At 44.2% G+C, this 17,818-nt stretch overlaps 1 protein-coding gene across 2 annotated transcripts in view; it reads right to left on the bottom strand.

Moving 5' to 3' along the window:
* nhsl2 (NHS-like 2) overlaps positions 1-17,633 on the bottom strand; it is a 131,253-nt gene extending 113,620 nt beyond the window's left edge. For both annotated transcript variants that reach the window (XM_071458942.1, XM_071458939.1), the window contains exon 1: positions 17,077-17,633. In XM_071458942.1, coding sequence (XP_071315043.1) covers positions 17,077-17,395 — 319 coding nt within the window. In that variant the 5' untranslated portion in view covers positions 17,396-17,633. The remainder of the gene's footprint in view (positions 1-17,076) is intronic.
* Between the last annotated feature and the right edge of the window lie 185 nt (positions 17,634-17,818).

Raw genomic sequence — 17,818 nt, 5'->3', positions numbered from 1 at the left:
ATTAAGTATAAAGTGTATGAAACATGAAAAAAACAATAACAACTGACATCCAGAGGCCAGACCCCCAATTTGAGCTTCTCTGGTTGATAAAGAACAGCAATAATTGTCACAAGCGATTATCGGTGCAACATATACTTTAATGCACTTTATAAAATCCAAGCTACCGGAGAAGATGTGCACGTCTGAGCACAACCACATGCAGCAGACCTCCAGGAAAATAAGACGCACAATGCACCTGTAAGAGCAACAGACGTTTGATAGCATAACGATTCAGACCAGCATCAGTGTGTGTTTGTGTGTGTGTTTGTGTCGCCGCTGTGGGCTGCAGAGATCAGCCGAGGCTTGTGGTTTGGGTAATGTGTCCACATAGATTTGAACAGGAGACCTCCTCAGAGGCCTCTGCACTCATTCGTTCAGGATGAGTCAAACATCCACTTACGAAAGACGTGTGTTTGTCTTGGCTCCACGTGCAAAGAATACAGCCCTGCAGGTCGTACAGGATCGATTTACATAAGTTCCTCACTGACTCCAGCTTCTTTACTGCTCAGCAGAGTCAGTTCCTGTCCATTACATCTGTCTAAAAACTTCTTCACTAAGTGCACATATCCCAGACAGTTTGGGATTTTGACCCTTCGAAATTTTACAACTGTCTTCATCTCTCTGCTCCTTTTTTATCCAACTCACATTTCAAAATAAAAGCTTTCCCTCCTCTTCCTCTTCCTCTTTGACATGAAAGCTTCCCCAGTAATAAAGCAGCATCAGCTCAAAAGCACCTGTTTCCATATCCATCCAGCAGCATCTCCGCTTGTATAAAACACAGAAATGACATAATAGACGAGGAGCAGGGCAGCTCCCAGGTTAGTGTGTGTAGATTTGAATTAAGGGGAGAGAATAAAGATGCAGCTATTATTTTCATACCTGTGCACACCTCAAAAAAAACAAAACAAACAGCTAAGTATTGATGAACTTTGACTTTCTGGTTCAATCAATCACAGTATTGATCCACAGGTGAGAGACAGAAGCTACCAAACACCTCATCTGTTTACTCATCATCATATTATGATGTCTGAACTACAGCTGCAGCTCTCTTTAGGGTTCCCTCCACACACACACACACACACACACACACCAGCCCTCAGAGCAACATACAGCACTGAGTCACTGACTGGTCACTTGACAACACACTCAAGATGAAGAGACAAATGCGGCAAATTAAGAAGGAACAGAAACATAAGGCCAGCAGGGCACGTGTCTCACACACACACACACACACACACACACACACACACACACACACACACACACACACACACACTCTACCTTTAAAGAAATGCACTCTGAAGGAGGTGTCCCTCTTCTTCTCCTCATCCTCATCGTCCCCTGTCCTCCCCCGTGCCGGCGATCGCCTCCTTTTCCAACGCATCTATCTATCTATCTATCTATCTATCTATGTTAGTTCGAGTGTACACTCTCCTCCTTCCTCTCTGTCCACTTGTTCATCCTCTCGTTTTACTCCCCTGGTCTCCTCCTTTTCTCTCTCATCTATCTCCCTCCTCACCCCTTTGATTACACTTTCTCTCACTTTCACTGCCACTCTCTCTCTCCCTCTCTCTCTCTCTCTCTCTCTCTCACGTGGTCTCCATCTAGCAATAAAAACAGCAACAGTGACAATTCACATGATAGCCCATCCCTGTGTGTATCTGTGTGTGTGTGTGTGTGTGTGTGTGTGTGTGTGTGTGTGTGTGTGTGTGTGAGGATGTTTCAGCCGGTCCTCACAATTTAAAATTGGGTTCCTTGGTTTTTGGGTTCAGGGTAGAACCAGGTTCAGGTCAGGGTTTCGGGTAAGGGGCTATTCAAAGACCCAAAGTGTGTGTTTGTGTGCACAGATGTGCTATCTTTCCACATCTGCGGGAAGCATTTCAAATGTCACATCAAACTTTGCTGTATATGATTATAAATGTGTGTGTGTGTGTGTTTGTGTGTGTGTGTGTGTGTGTTTGTGTGTGCCCCTCCTCGCTCACCACGCTACAGTTAGTTCTGCTGCGTCAGCTCTGCCCACCCACCCCCCCACACACACACACACACACACACACAACACCAATGATAAATACATACACAAAGGAGACGCAACACACAAAGCAACAGATGCCACACACACACGCGCACACACACACACACACACACACACAGATCCGTGCATTGCTGACTCCAAACATCACTGACTTTTACGTTGTGTTCAGTAAATCCAGCGTTTCTGTTTAGTAGCTTCTGTCACAAATTGTGTTACTGTGCCGACTGCTCTGTGCGTTAGTGTAACTCTTTTCTGTTGTCATCTCATTTAATTGGCTCTTTTTATTTGTTTACTTTGGTAATCGTGCTAAGTCGAGATCACAGATGATTTTACCATCATCAGACAAGTCAAGGCCGAACACCCAGGGTGCAGCTTTTAAGACTAATTAAGGAATTAATTAACACTTATTAAGGATAATTCTTGTTTATCAGTTATGATAATATTCCAGTCACGAATCGCAAAGATATCCAGACAGCAGCATCGCTAACGTACGTTCAACAGGGCACAAAGCAGGAGGCAGAGAGGTGGTTAACAAACCCTCAGGATAGAGGAACTTTACTGACCTGTCATATTTCTGCAACTGTGCACACACACACACACACACACACACACACACACACACACACACATTATACACAGACACTTTCAGGGCGACAGTAAAAGCAGCAGTGACACTGGGCCTGAGCAGGACAACCTGCAGCCAAACTTTAGTTTCCCTCAGCGTTTTTTGAATCTGTGTCATATCATTGCAATAACAACAGCTTGTTGTGAATTTGTCTGATTTTTAGTTATGAAAATGCATCTGGTTAAATACTAACATTTAAAAAGAGCATATTTTGAATAAATATCTGTCTTTTATTACTATTTACTGTTTAATTACAGATATTACATCATATTACATCCTAATTTGGGAACTAGTTCAACTTTAAAGGTCATTCAAGTGAATGTTTTTCCAGCGTATGATCAGCAGCAGACAGAGCGAGAGGCAGGAGCATCTGCAGCGGAACCACAGAAGTAAATAAAGTGTGTGAGTGTGCGACGGGGCAGAGTGCCTGCTTCACACAGGGGCACCAATGTGCACGGAGGGCAGATAGAGGACACAGCAACACACACACACACACACACACACACACACACACACACACACACACACACACACACACAGACACTCGTTACCAATCTAAACTGATAAAACACAATGAAAGAGCCTGTTAATAAAAGATTCGACAGTGGTTCGGATTAAAGCATCAGAAAGTGATGTGAGAGTCCTCGTAACCATGGAAACCTGGTCTCTTTGCTGATGGGCTGTCAGAGGAGACGTTTTTGGAGCAGATGCAACATATGAGGAATCCTTCAACAAATGTTTTATATTAATGACTTTTAATTAATAAGCATGTGTTTGACTCAGGACGTCGGGGTCACCCTTAAGAGTTCTTATGATGTCAGAGGACGTTTCTTTACAACTTTACTGCTGAGGTGATGAGAATCAGGATTTTTGGTCCATGACTTTGGATGCTCTCTCATACAGATTATGAAGTTGCTGGAAAACACACACACAGATCTTTACATCCGTCATGATAAACATCCGCAGCCGCTATCACCGGGACACATGTCAAACCAAACCCTGAAAACCAGCCGACAGAAACACGGCTGAAGAACGAAGCCAAAGCCCCGGCAACGAATGACTCAGAGCCGCCAACCAAAAACGCCACAACGACAGGGCGTCAACGGGAGACGTAGCGGGGCTGGGCAAGTTGTTTACAAACACGCACACTGTTTATTCACACCGTGTCCAAACCGCAGAGCCGGCCGTCTGCCAGGTGGCCGGCACGGGCGCACAAAGACACACACACACACACACACACTCATCAGGGTGTCCAGGTCCATGTGTTCAGCGTCAGAACTGTGTGTTCTCCTCTAAAACTCCTCCTGCTGCCTCCTCACCACCACACTCTGCCAGTGATCTTTTTTTTTTTTTTTACCTGACAGTGCTGAAAACGACGAGAGCCTCTTCTCCCGTGAAGTCTCTGATCCAACAACCCAAACACTCAACTCCTGATGTCGCTGCTTTAGTCACTTTAAAACCTTTTTTTTTTTTTCTTTTTTGAAAGTTTTGATCTCGGTCAGAGGATGTCACTGTCGTCCACCACTAGACTTTTAATTTCTTGTCATTTTAAATAGATAAAGTTAGTATATAGATGCTTTTTAAAAACCTGAAGCTCTTATGGCTGTTTCGTTCTTTTTCATCTGATTTTCCTTTAAAAAAAAAAGTTTTTACATGTTAAACGGAAAAAAAATCATTACACACTACCTGACTGTTGATGCAACACACTTGTAAACAAAGATGTACACACACACACACACTTATACACTTATTAAAATACATTTTACTCTCTTCTCCCCTTCCCTACACAATGAAGTGATATTCCCCTCTTTCCCTATCCCATTCTCAAATTCAAGCCCTCCACATGCGCACACACACACACACACACACACACTCCTCTCTGTCCGTCATCTGGAAGTGATTGCGTCCACCATTACAGCATGCCTTGGCCGACGTAAAGCGTGTTGGTGTTGACAGCCAGCCTTTTGTCCATAACAGCCCTGAGAGAGAAGCTCTGCACAGAAACACATTGATAAAACCAGCTCGCTCTGCACACACACACACACACACACACACAGACACACGATGCAGCCTGTTAACTCACTCATATCCAGAACAACACGCACTGATACTTATAATAATACATTTGCATCACCTCAGCATTAAAATAATAGTAATTTCTTTACAATTATGGTTTTATTTTTGTACTTTTTTCATTCTTTCTACTGATATTAATAAAAAATCATGTACCTACAGATTATGACCATTCAGAGTCAACTTACATGTGGTAAAGACCATCTTCATGTTAAAAGAAACCAAAGTTACCAAGGGCAGACTAAGACTTCAGTCTCTAGTATTTGTAAAGTTATGAAACCACCACACGACCACAGGTGGCGTCTTGTCAGGAGGAAGTAAAATGAGGTGATTTTCTTTGCTGACATTTGACTGACTCTTTTGTTTCAGGACGTGGTGAGACACACAAGGTCGAACAATCAGATATAACGTGACCCTGTTTGCCTTTATAATCTCAACTATTCCAACTTAGCCAGTTAGCTTTCCTTAAAATGAAAGCGGCATTAATCAGGGCTTTCGTTTATGATGTGATCCTTTTCTCTCCTTTAGCTGTTTTAGTCTCCAACTCCTGAGAAGAAATGTGTTTAGCTGCTAAATGCTACACCATGTTCACCAGCTACTTGCTAACTGGATCTTTTTGCTGTTTGGTGCTGAGCAGGTAGCGTGTTTTCTGGAAACAGCTTCCAGCGACTGGACACAGGCCTGGTGAGAGCAGTGAACCAGGATGGTAACGCCGTGGGCTGTAAAACCAAAACAGAGCGTTCATGCTAATGCTAGTTAATGCTAAATACGCTGTAGAGCTGAAGGGAACTGAGTAGATTCTCTGTGTGTTTGTCAGTACGCATTACTTCTTTTATTTAGAAATATTGTTTGACTTGTTATTATAAAAATATGTATTAGTGCAGCTTTAGGTTCAGGAGGTCAAAGGTGAAATTGGCTTAATTAAATCACTGAATCATTTTGGTCACCGGGAGAAGAGAAACTAGACCAATTAATCATATGGTCCATAAAACAGAGAAAAATGTCCATCACAGCATCCTACAGGTGACATAACTAACAACCCCAAAAACATTAGATTTAGTTCACGTAGGAAGAAAACAAACTAAAATCTGACATTTGAGAGATTAACAAACTAAGTGTTGCAGCTTTAAAGAAACCAAAGCAAAGAGAAATCCCAGCAGTGTGTTATTAATCGTTCAGGGTGGTCATAAAGGACTCTTGAGCTGGTTCACGTGTCATAAATAATGAGGGACACATGGACACAGGATGTTAATGAGGCGTCTCGTTCTGTGTTATGACAGAGGGAAACTAATGACTGACTCACATGCGCAAACACACAAACACACAAACACACAAACACTCCTGTTGCTGTTATTGTGTCTTTTTTTTCAGATTATCTCTGACTTTTGTGGGAATAAGCAAAAAAGAGCAAAGGATTGTGGGTAACGGAGTTCTCACTGAAGGCTGCATGGACATGGACATGGACTATTAGTCTGAATTTGTCTTGTGGTCCAATGACAGAGTTTATTAACACACACACACACACACACACACACACACACACTATCATAATATCTTGTGGTGTGTGTAGTCTCTCATGTTGTGTTTATATTCTGCTGCTGCCATAGACTCTACATCTGCCCTCTGAACAATATGAGACACACACACACACACTCACACACACTCACACACACACACACACACACACACACACACACACACACACACACACACACCCAGGATCCTCACATCCCCTTTCTTCTTCCTCCTCTCTCTTCCACCGTGATAGGAATCTGCTCTCATGGAGATAGTAGACACACTGCCTTCATGCCTCGTCCTCATGTTAGCACTACAGAGAGGTGGACAATGTGTGTGTGTGTGTGTGTGAATGCAGCTGAGGACAAGACACACACACACACACACACACACACAGGAAGAAGAGAAAAGGCGTCATGTGAGCAACATCTGCAATACACACATGCAAAACACTTGTAGGAAAAGTTGCTGGACTCAGAGGAAAGAGGGCCGTTCTGCACATGTACAGAATTCTCACACACACACACACACACACACACACACACACACACACACACACACACACACACAGGGCCTCTTCCTGCATTATATCACTGCTGTTACTCAATCTGGACTCCTGCGGTATTTGTTATTTTTCACTGTGAGGATTTCGGGGTCTTTCTCTCTGCTTCTCTTCTTCCTCTTCTTCATCTCACTTCTCACTTCTCCTCCCTTCCCATCACCTTTCACAGCGTCTACGCATTTTTACAGTTGTTTTCGTCCAATAAATCATCGCGGAGAAATGAATGACAGCAGAAATCGGGACAGAGTAAAGGAAAGTCAGTCAGTCCTGGACTCAAACCTGTGATGGCTGTAGATAACCTGCAGCAGTGGTTCCCAACCTTTTCCAACTCATGGCCCACTTAAAAATCTCAGACTTTATTTTTCACTTTTTTATTTTAAGCAGGGGACGCTCAGTTTTAATTTTTTATCTGAGAGGAGATCATTTGTTGATTCACCATCTCTCCTTTCCTTTTAATTCTTCCTGTTGCTAACCAGCTGTATTTGAAATTACACATTTTTCCCTATATTGTACTGTTTTGCAAATGATTTGACGGACCACTTGCAACATTTTCGCGGCCCGCCAGTGAGCCCTGGCCCACAGGTTGGGAACCACCGACCTACAGATTTTCTCAGTTTACTTCCACCTGAAATTTTCCAACCACGCTGATTTATCCAAAATCTCTAAAACGTTAACCACACACACATGTAGGAGACTTTTGTTCTGGACGTTTCCTCGCACAACGACAGACAAACTAAAACATCAAACTAAATAAATTTAAGTGGTTAATTACATAACAGTCTCCTGAGCAGTTGTCAATCTCCCCTTCTTTTGATCTTCCCATCCTTCCTCCAGTTCCCTCCTGTTTTCTTATCTCATCCTTCTTTTCCTTCTCCTCTTTGCTCCTTCTCTCCCTCCTCAGCTCATTTTTATCTCTTCTTCTATGGTTTTCCTCCCATTTTCTTCTTCTGTGTATGTGTGTGTGTGTGTCTGCATGTAGTTCACAGCAGGATGACCGGAGGGCGAGAGACACCGAGAGACAAGACATTAAAAGAAACACACACACACACACACAGGTTGTATTTCATGGAGGCTCACAATAGGCCTAGTATACAATAGGTCTGGGTGGTTGCCATGGCGATGTGTCTGACCAAAAAATGTGCAGTGGAAGGAGGTAAATATGACTTTCACAAAGAGAGAAAAGTTTTATCCCTTTGGCTGTATGAGTATAAGTGTGTGTGTGTGTGTGTGTGTGTGTGTGTGTGTGTGTGTGTGTGAGAGTGTGTGTGTGAGAGTGTGTGTGTGTTATACTTTGCAAACTTTGCACAAACTTATCACATGCAGTTTTCTCATTGTTTGCATTACAGCTTAAGACTGTCTGTGTCGGTGTGTGCGTGTGTGTGTGTGTGTGTGTGTGTGTGTGTAAGTGAAAGGGAAAGCGCCGGGCTCTCGGCCAAGACAGGAAGTTGTTAGCAGGTTTTCTTCTCTGACTCTTTTACCTGAGTCTACAATTCACTCTGGTTTTCAGAAGAACAACAGCACTTTCTCTCTTTAGTACATTTTCCTCATTTTTGTGCACACACACACGGACACGCACACACACGCCAACACATGCACAAACACACTGCACGTTATTTCTCTCTCTGTGGGTAATTAATGGCCCTGTTGACCACAGAAACCACTAAGGGGCCCCTAGTTCCACCTCCACCTAATTCCAGCTTTACTAACTAATGACACACACACACACACACACACACAGAAAGCTGAGTGTGTGCAGGCTCACAAATACACACAAGAATAATGTCTCACACACGTACACGCACGCACCCACACTGCAGAAACACACATTCGCAAAGCAGGGGAAATACTTATGGCTCCAACAGAAACATTAAATGCAGTACATCTACTATGGTTTCTCTCTGACCTTGAAAACACACACGCACACACACACACACACACACACACACACACACAGTGATTTATTTCGCAGACTTTCTGAGAATTACAACTGAATCACAGCCGTCTCCAGCCTACCATATGGGAATGTGGTGATACAGAGAAAATATCAGATTGATGCGTCACTTTGGATCAAACTCATGTTTGTGTCTGAACAGAGAAGAAACAACCAGATTCACAGTGACCTTTCACAACGTGTATGAATCTTCTTATTCTTTGCCATCCATATCGTCAGATATCTGACCTAAGACAAGGTAAGTTAAAGGTGATCAGTGTCATTTCTGACCTCAGGAACTCAAATTAAAAATTCAAATGGTAAACAAGTCCTCCAGATTAAACAACAAAATACATTTTGTTTGTTGAAGCCCTAAAGAAGGACACATCGACACGACATCCTTCAAAAACCATGACAGATCACTGCAGAGCTTAACATCCAGTACGATGTTAAAGTCAGAGGACGTTATAATAAACACGGGGTTAAAGTTCAACGAACGATCATCACCTAAATGTTGCTTCAAAGTTAGTTTCAAACAGCCCATTGCACTGAATACAGTCCCTGCATGTTCATATCATATGTCAGGTTTTTCTGAATATTGGTGCTATCATCACACACAGGACACACTGTTTGTCTCAACAAAAGAGAAACAAAGAGCTTGAACTGCTGAATTTTGAGGGCTAAATTTGTGGTGTACCTCAAGGGTCAATTCTGGGCCCCATTATTTTTTTCTATCTGAATGCTTCCCCTCGGCTACACAACCACATCTCCCTGTGAATCCTCCTGTTTCTTGTTGTTTAGCTGCACAGAAGACATGAAGTGTTGGATGGCACTGAGTTTTCTCCAGCTTCATGAGGTGAACAACATTTTCCTCACCCAGCAAGTTAATCATAAGCTTGAGCTTCAAGCCATCTGCCAGAAATTTGGAGGCACTCTTTTGATTCAAATCTGACCTTTGAAAAACAAGCACAAGGGGTTGCTCAGTCTTGCTGTTCTCTAAAAGTGAAACCTTTTAAGTCTGCTGCTGACCTGGAGAAAGTCATTCATGCCTTCATTTCATCCGGTCTGGAATACTGGAACTCTTTATGTTCCGCACCACACAGAAAAAAAGCACTAAATCAGCTGCAATCAGCCCAAAATACTAAAGCTAGATTCTCAACCTGAAGTACAAGAAGAGACCACATTACCTCAATCTTACCGCCCCTTCATTGGCTTCCAGGATATGGTTTAAAATTCTACTTATCACAGCAAAATATTCACTGGATCAGCTTTTGTTAAATGGGTTACAGCTGCTCTGATGATCGGTTTTCCTTATCAAACTTCAGAGCTGATTCAACAGGTAACTGGACAATGTGGATGGAAACAAGCACCCCGGGCAAGAAAGAGGATACAGGTTAAAATGAATCTTTCTGGTCAAATCAAATCTCGTGGCCGCACGAGGGAAAAGAAATGCTGAACGCTATGAAGAGAGCAGCGTCTCAGTTTTTACAGCCTCCTTGTTTCACGGAGACATTATTGTTATAATGAATAATTCCACTTGGATTATCAGGATCTGCAAATGAGCTTGACTTCTGGTGATTTGGCAGCGCTGAATATTAAATTTCACTAAAAATTTAAATCAGATTATTAAAAAATAAAACGCAGTTTCTCCTGCGGTGTTTTGGGAGTGGTGGCGGGAAGTTTCTGTGAGCCGCCGCCGCCACCGCCGCTGCTGCTGCTGCTGCTGCTGCTGCCCTCTGAATCACTGCCAGTGGGAAGAGAGATGGTGGGGGAGGAGGAGGAGAAGTGAACTTTTTGACACTGAAAAGATTTTGAGACCATAGCCTGCATCTGTGTTAAAGAAGAAATAAGCCTATGGTTTCAGAGAACATCTCCAAAACGAAAGCCAGGATGTCTTAAGTCATCCATCTCCCCTGAATGCCTCAGTGTGTGGGGTCAAAACCTGAATTTATCTCCGAACATCGGCTCAAAACAAGTTCCCAAAGCAGTTTTCAGAAGGAACTTTCTGCCCCCTCCATGTCACTGTTTGTAAAAAGCATGATGAGATGTGTTGGAGGATGCTGGACGCTGAAGGAAAAGAAGTAAGAAAGGAGGAGAAGGGGAATTACAGAGGGGCCAACAGGGAGGGACCTTGAGTCATGAGGTTGACGTCCACCCGTGGGAACGAGGGAGAAGAGGGGGAGGAGGAGGAGAATTAGAGAGAGAAGGAGAGGGGAGTTAAAGCCTTTTTCTCATCCTCCCTTCAACCATCTGATTTTTATAACAGGCTTTGGGTGAAATGAGTATAACCGATCGCTGCCTGCTGGAAAAAAACAAATACTCCCTCACTGTTTATCAGCCTGTTGCACCAGTGGAGTGTCTGATCTGAGGTTGGAGTGTAAGAAACAATATCTCCTGGGACCTTAGTTTCACTTCAAACTCATCACTTTGTGCAGTTTCACCATCTCCACTTCCACTAAGACTGAAACTGGGTCGACCAATATTAAAAATATATTCAGGTCAAACGGGAGAGAGAGAGATGCAATTAAAAGACTGCTCCATCAATTTACCATTGGACTGCTATAACATAGATAGGAGATGGCCCCCACATTACCCACAATGCAACTCTACTGCTGACAGTTAGGTTGGGTGTCAGAGCTGAGAATAACGTCACACCTGAGTCGACCGTGTTCCAGTACAGGTCAGAAGTTTGTTGTTGTTGTTGTTGTTGTTGTTGTCAGCAATAGTCCTATTGGTTGATAATTTCATGAGAGACATTAGATGTGCTAATAAACAGTATTCAGTAGCCATCTTGGATTTTGAGGTTGGGTTTGGTGAGGTTCTTTCAACTTTCTGAGTCGGAAGTCTGACTTCAGGGGGTATTCCAGTTGAAATTTCTGACTGGGAACTTGGAAATTACAATGTCCCAGTGCAGAAATGAAAACCCTGGCGTGTTATGCTAGTAGCAGCTAATGTAGCCTCAACCTGCTAGCTTCACGCAGAGATGACTTTTCAAACTTGTGATCATCAGAACCAAACAACACTGACTCATTTCAGCAAATTTATCAGACTTTGTGCAGCTCCCTCTGGAGACACAAAAAAAAACTTTATACAACTTTTTGACATGTACATTATCATTGCCCAGCACCCGTGAACAGCTTGGAAAGTGCAGCAGGGGCCCTTTGTATGTAAAGTGACAAGAACATGAAACCACACATGTGCCCCTGTGTTTTCCAAATAACAGTAACTGTACATGTCAATACAGCGTGTTTGTGACAACATGGTGTCAGATTACAATTTAAATATCAAAGAAAAAATGTAATCAGCTGCTCTAACATTAGTGTTTTCCATCTTTTCAACTGCTCCACTAAGAGACCGGGGAATAAGGAATCACTCGTGCCTGCACAGGTCAGGTATAAGTATTAAATTGTATCTTGTCCACATGTCCTTGTTTGCAATCAGTCATACTTCAGGATAACTTCCACACTGCGTTCAAACTAGGCAACTTTTGAAATCACACATAGGCGCTTTAACTTGCCCCCGGTGTTTCAGGTCGTAGTGTCCCAGAGAACCTTCAGACAACCTCCACAGAAACTTCTGTTCAGGTGAAGAGACAACAGGGACAACGTCGGCAATAAAGCGAGTTTTTCCAGTCACACACTCTGTTCTAGCTGCACGGCCTCTGTGCCCACTCGCGGCTGAATTGATGGATTTCTCCTTGTATGACGGATGAAAGCCGATTCAAAATGGCAGCTCTACAAAGACGCCCTCGCTCTTGCTCTCCAAACCACAGCTTTACATCCAAGGCCAAAAGAAACAGTTATTGGAAAGCACCCGTTGTTACAAATTGCCAAAATTACAGCACAGGTGTTAATTCGTGCATAAAATTGCCGCAGCTCTTCGACTCCAAACTTGTCTCAATTTCAAACCATAAACATTTCTAACGCCACGAGAGACCTGTTGCTGTAATCACAGCCATTCTCTATTATGAGCAGATTTATTCTGTTATAGTGATACTCAATCATGTTGTACTTGAGGCCACGCCCCCAACACTGATGTCATAGCAGGTGTGTTGTCTTTGACAGCTCAGGGAAAACACCTGCTGTGAAATCACCGCCTGGGATTTGTCCAGAAGAGAAATGTGCTTCTAATTTAAAAACCACAGAGAGCAGCTTTTCTTCCTCCGTGTGATTCCCTGCGGATTTAACCTTTAAAACATCCTCAGCACCTACAAACATTTAACCCTGCCTCGACTGAGGCGGTCAGACTGAGAGGGGAACGCTTTGCTGGAACAAACTTTAGCATTCCCGTAAAATCAAGTTTGGGACAAAGGAAGAATGTGGTTTCCCAGAGAATTAAGCTGGCACCAAAAGAAAAACACAAGACTTCGGTTCCCATTCACATAGTTTTGGATATTCCTGTGCAGCTTCGGGTCAACGGGAGCCGACAGAAAAAGGCAGGAAATGAAGCCAGTGTGAGAAACAGAAAGTGGCGGAGGACGCATTCCTCAAGTTCAGGCCCTCGTGAGCGACAGCTTCCAGTGGGAAGAGGACACACTCATGCAAACACACTCTCGTGCTATCCAGCTTTCCGAAGCGACGGCTGACATCCTCTTCCTCTGTATCTGTTTGACCTCCGCCCCAGGAGGAGGAGGAGGAAACCAGCGTCGATCCCTCCAGCGCTTCATAGTATCAAGGCCCCTGGAAGCAGCTCAGGGGACCCGACTCCTGTACAAACTCTAAACCGGGTGGAAAAAAATCCCCTCATCCAGGCCTGGAACATGTGTTTCAGCGTGGCCTTCCTTATGCAACGCTGACCGAGTTTCACTGTTTTTGGCAGGTGGGTGGGGGGTGGGGATAGGGGTGGGGTGTGGAGGGGGGGGGTATTTTCAGTGGTTGTTACTGGAGGAGAAACACACATCTTCAAATGAAGGAAAGAATTCACATTTTCTCATCCTTACAAACCTGAACAGCCTGAAGTGCTGAAACCTAAACAATAAACCTAAAAACCTCAAATCTGTCTCCCTTGTACGTAAGGTGAGCAGCCTGGGTTACACTTGGATGAAACCACGATACCATATTCCTGGGTCCTCGGCCCAAGTCTGGCCCTGATGCTTCCACCTCTGGGCAGATTCTGGTTGACCTCTGTATCGTCTGCAAGAATTTCTGCATGTGCGCTGACCTTAGTCCAGATGTGGACGCAGCATCTGACTGTTGTGCTGTATATGGGCCAGATCTGGGCCGTGGAACCAGGCAGATACTGGGCCAGAAGAAGACAGGCACGTGGCTCAAGAATGGGCCGGATTTATTTTGCTACCTGGGAATAAATCTGATCCTACTTACAGCTCTAGGCCTAAATAGCTCTGCACTAATACAAGACACGACCGTTTCATTGTCTTCTCCAGGGATCATCAACTTCCTGACTTTTTAGCAGTTGCATGCAGCAGCTTTAGCCTCAATCTTTAGCATGTGTTCATGTATGTAGCACATTCGAGAGTCTGTTAACATTAAAAACTAATCTGCAGAAACCAACTCGCAGAGCTAATGTTATCTTAATTAGATAGCAAGGACTGATAAAATCTGACTGCAATCATGGGCCCACGGTTTAGGAAATAACCAAGAATTTTAAGAGTGTGTGTTTGTAATAAAATAAAAGAGGTAAATCTGGTTTTTGGGGGGAAGATTAAGCTACTGTTTCAATCACTCAATCGGCTCCTGTCCACACTTTTACACCATAAAATGCTGCTTATTGTCTGTGAGTGTTAAAACAAAAAACAGGGTCCACGGTCGTCATTTCACATCACAACACATCTCCATTACTGAGCAAAATATTCACGAATGGATTAGTGACCGGGGCCTAAAAGCCTCAGGCCCAGAGACTGTTAACATTTCTTGTTGAAAAGTCAAGCAACCGACTGCAAAGAGACACAAAATGACTACAAAGACACAAAAAACAGCAACTAAGAGACACAAAATGAACACAAAGAGATGCAAACCGGCTACAGAGCAGTGTGGCTGCATTGCTTGTAGCTGTTGTGTGTCTCTTTAAACCATCAGTAAAGTTCTCCCGAGTTAAAGATTATAAAATGCATCTTTGCATTTTATGCAGCAGTCTGAGCTTTTAAAATCAGCAAAGGAGGAAAACCCAAATGTTTCTACCTGGTTTTTCCTTTTGTTTTCCATCTTTGCAGAGAGAGAGGGAGAGAAAGAGGCGGTGGAGAGAGGATAGTGATGAGTGACGAAGGCCCGAGCTATTGATTATTTAGCCGTGTGCTGCTGCTGCTGCCCACATGTTAGTGATACAGTGAGAGCCCACACAGAATTTAGAAAGGAGAAGAAGAGTGAGGATCTTTGCATTTCACACAAGCACAGACGATTCTTTTCTCTCTCACACACACACACACACACACACACACACACAGGCCAACACATGCGAGTTCACCCTCCGTAAAGTAAACTGAATGGAGAGCTGCGTTTTGTTTTATCATTCTTCCTCTTCTCCTCTTTCCAGCTCTACATCTGGTCTGTGTTTAGAGGGACTTTCTCTCTTATCATACTGTACGTGCTCTCTCTCTCACACACACACACACACACACATACACACTCACACACACACACACACACACACACAGCTGACAGCCTCGTAAACTCATGTTCACAGTCGACTTACTTTATTCATGTGCTCACTCTTGAGCTGCAACACAAACAAGGAGAAAACTGTGCAGAATAAGTTTGTGCAAAGTTTGCAGAGTGAAACACCTCCTCCCCCCCATCTCCCATCATGCATCTGGGCTGCTTTGTACGTGCATGTTGTCAGATAGAAGTGCATCACTTGGAAACAACATTTGTGGGGGAGGAACTAGTGGTGGCTGCTGCTGGACACCTGGAGCTACAAGACTTTACCAACTGCAGTTCGTCAAAGGATCCGTTTCGGTTGCTATGTTGGGAGCTTATGTTAAAAATCGTACTAAACGTCATTATATAAATCAGATTTTTAAAGTCCTAAATATCCATATTAGGACAAGCCTCAAAAATCCAGTATAATCTGTGCATGTCAGCTGATAATGACAAGAAATTTCTATATAAAGACACTAAACCAGGTTTAAAGTGGCACCAATATATCGTTTGTCCATCAGAGGGCAGCGACACTGTGATTTTTTTAAACTGTAAAACTGTAAAAATCGATTTCAAACTTATTCTCTCCTGTCATGATATTTCTAGACTCTGCCTTAAAAAAGTATGTGTCTATGTACTACTTCTCCCTCACTGGAAAATCCAGACTCCATGATTACAGTTAAGTTCAAGAAGCTTAACTACTGGACCTGGTCCACTGAGAAGTCTCGGCGTTTCAGGGTTTCCACATCACCCTGGACCCTGGTTTGCTTCCGAACCGGTTCTGATGTCACAAAATCCCAAACCTTCAACAAACACCATCCAAACATCCGACTGAAGTAACAAAAAGCAGAAACACATCTTCCTGCATGTAGGGCGCTTTAACTTGGAAGCGAGTGACAGGAGCATCCTCCTGAATGTGCCTTGACCTGCCACAGCTCCTCTCAACCACACAACCACACAACTGAGCGACGACGTCAGCAGAGTTCAGAGGAAGCTGTGACACCAAAGCAGCAGCTGATGCAGCTGAAGGAGGTGACGGGGACCAAAGTGGCAGGTAGAGACACAAAACTCTGAAACATGCATGACATCTCTGCTTTTACACCAAGTTCACATTCCACTCTCTGTACGCCCACAGCGTGCTGCCTTCAGGAGCATCGTGTAAAAAAAACAAACAAAAAAAATACCTGCTCATGCAAGAGATGAAGTCACAGAAAGTCACACACCAGAGGAGGTTTCCATTATCTTCCTGTTGCTGCTTCACAAACAGATCACCATCAATAAGTCATCTGACGTCACTCTCACATCAGTTATTGATATGCCTCCATGCTCTCCGCCCCTCTCAACTTCACATTTTTGTCCAATCAGCTCTGGCTTTTATAGAAATTCTCACTTTTCCCAGCAGGTTTTAATCACTTTACTGCATCATTCAAAGTCAACTCTGATATTTCCCACAGCACCTGAACGCAGGACAACTCTCCTGCCAGCTGACAAAAGACAAACCTTATAATAACAATAAACCTTTCACCCTCTCATATCCTGAATAAATGAACAAAAAAAATCTCCTCAAACTTTGACACCACTGATTCAACTCTGCTCCTGCAACTGCAGGCTGTGTAAAGTGACACCAGGTATGTGTGCGTGTGTGTGTGTGTGTGTGTGTGTGTGTGTGCGTGTTTTAACTGATGCAGGTCTTTAATTTCCTCTTACTTCTCGGCGGAGGCTTGCTGACCAGCTCTGCGACGTGCCTCTGCAGCCGGACCACTCTGCCCTCCAGCGCGCCGGACCGGTGGCAGACGGACACCAGCTCTCCCTCCAGCTCCTCCAGGATGCTCACCGAGTGCCGGGACAGATCCGAGAGCTGCCGGAGCACCGAGCACAGGGTGAAGCCGCACACGTCCGCCAAGTCCCCGAAAAGCTGCGCCTGCCGCTGCTGGCGCTGCGGACGCGCCTCCGGCAGCGGCGGCAGCCTCCTGCCGTCGGGCTTGCACACATCTTTCGGAAGTATCGTCCGCTTGCAGAAAGGCATGGTTCCTCCCCGCCAGGAAAAGAAATAACAAACTCCGTGCGTAGTCAAGTTATATTCCCGTGGTCCCTCTCCCTCCGGCTGGCGCACAGACGCATGCTACGACTCCTCCGGGAGGGAAAACTCCGCCGCGGCTGCAGGAGCTCGGAGCGGGCTGCGCGTCGTGCGCCCTCATTGTTTTTGACTGGGAGCGAGCTTTTCCCTGTTTGTCAGTGTGGAGGAGAGACTCTGCTCAGCTGCTGTGACGGCCGGTGTCAAGCTCATCAGAGTGCACCGCAGAAAACATCCGGTTTGAGCTTTCAAAATCTAATTCCTATTTCTAGTTCCATCCAAACCACCGGCGTCCAGATGGATTTAAAGATGATCTAATTGTCATTATTTCAGTCCATAAACACTCACAGATGAGCTTAGAGACGATATAAACCT

Source organism: Trachinotus anak, unplaced genomic scaffold, assembly GCF_046630095.1.
Source record: "Trachinotus anak isolate AG129_WGS33_773 ecotype Australia unplaced genomic scaffold, CSIRO_AGI_Tana_v1 ptg000023l, whole genome shotgun sequence".
Classification (NCBI taxonomy): Eukaryota; Metazoa; Chordata; class Actinopteri; order Carangiformes; family Carangidae; genus Trachinotus; species Trachinotus anak.
Note: the sequence above shows the minus strand (reverse complement) of the source record. Positions and strands in the feature narration are given on the sequence as shown.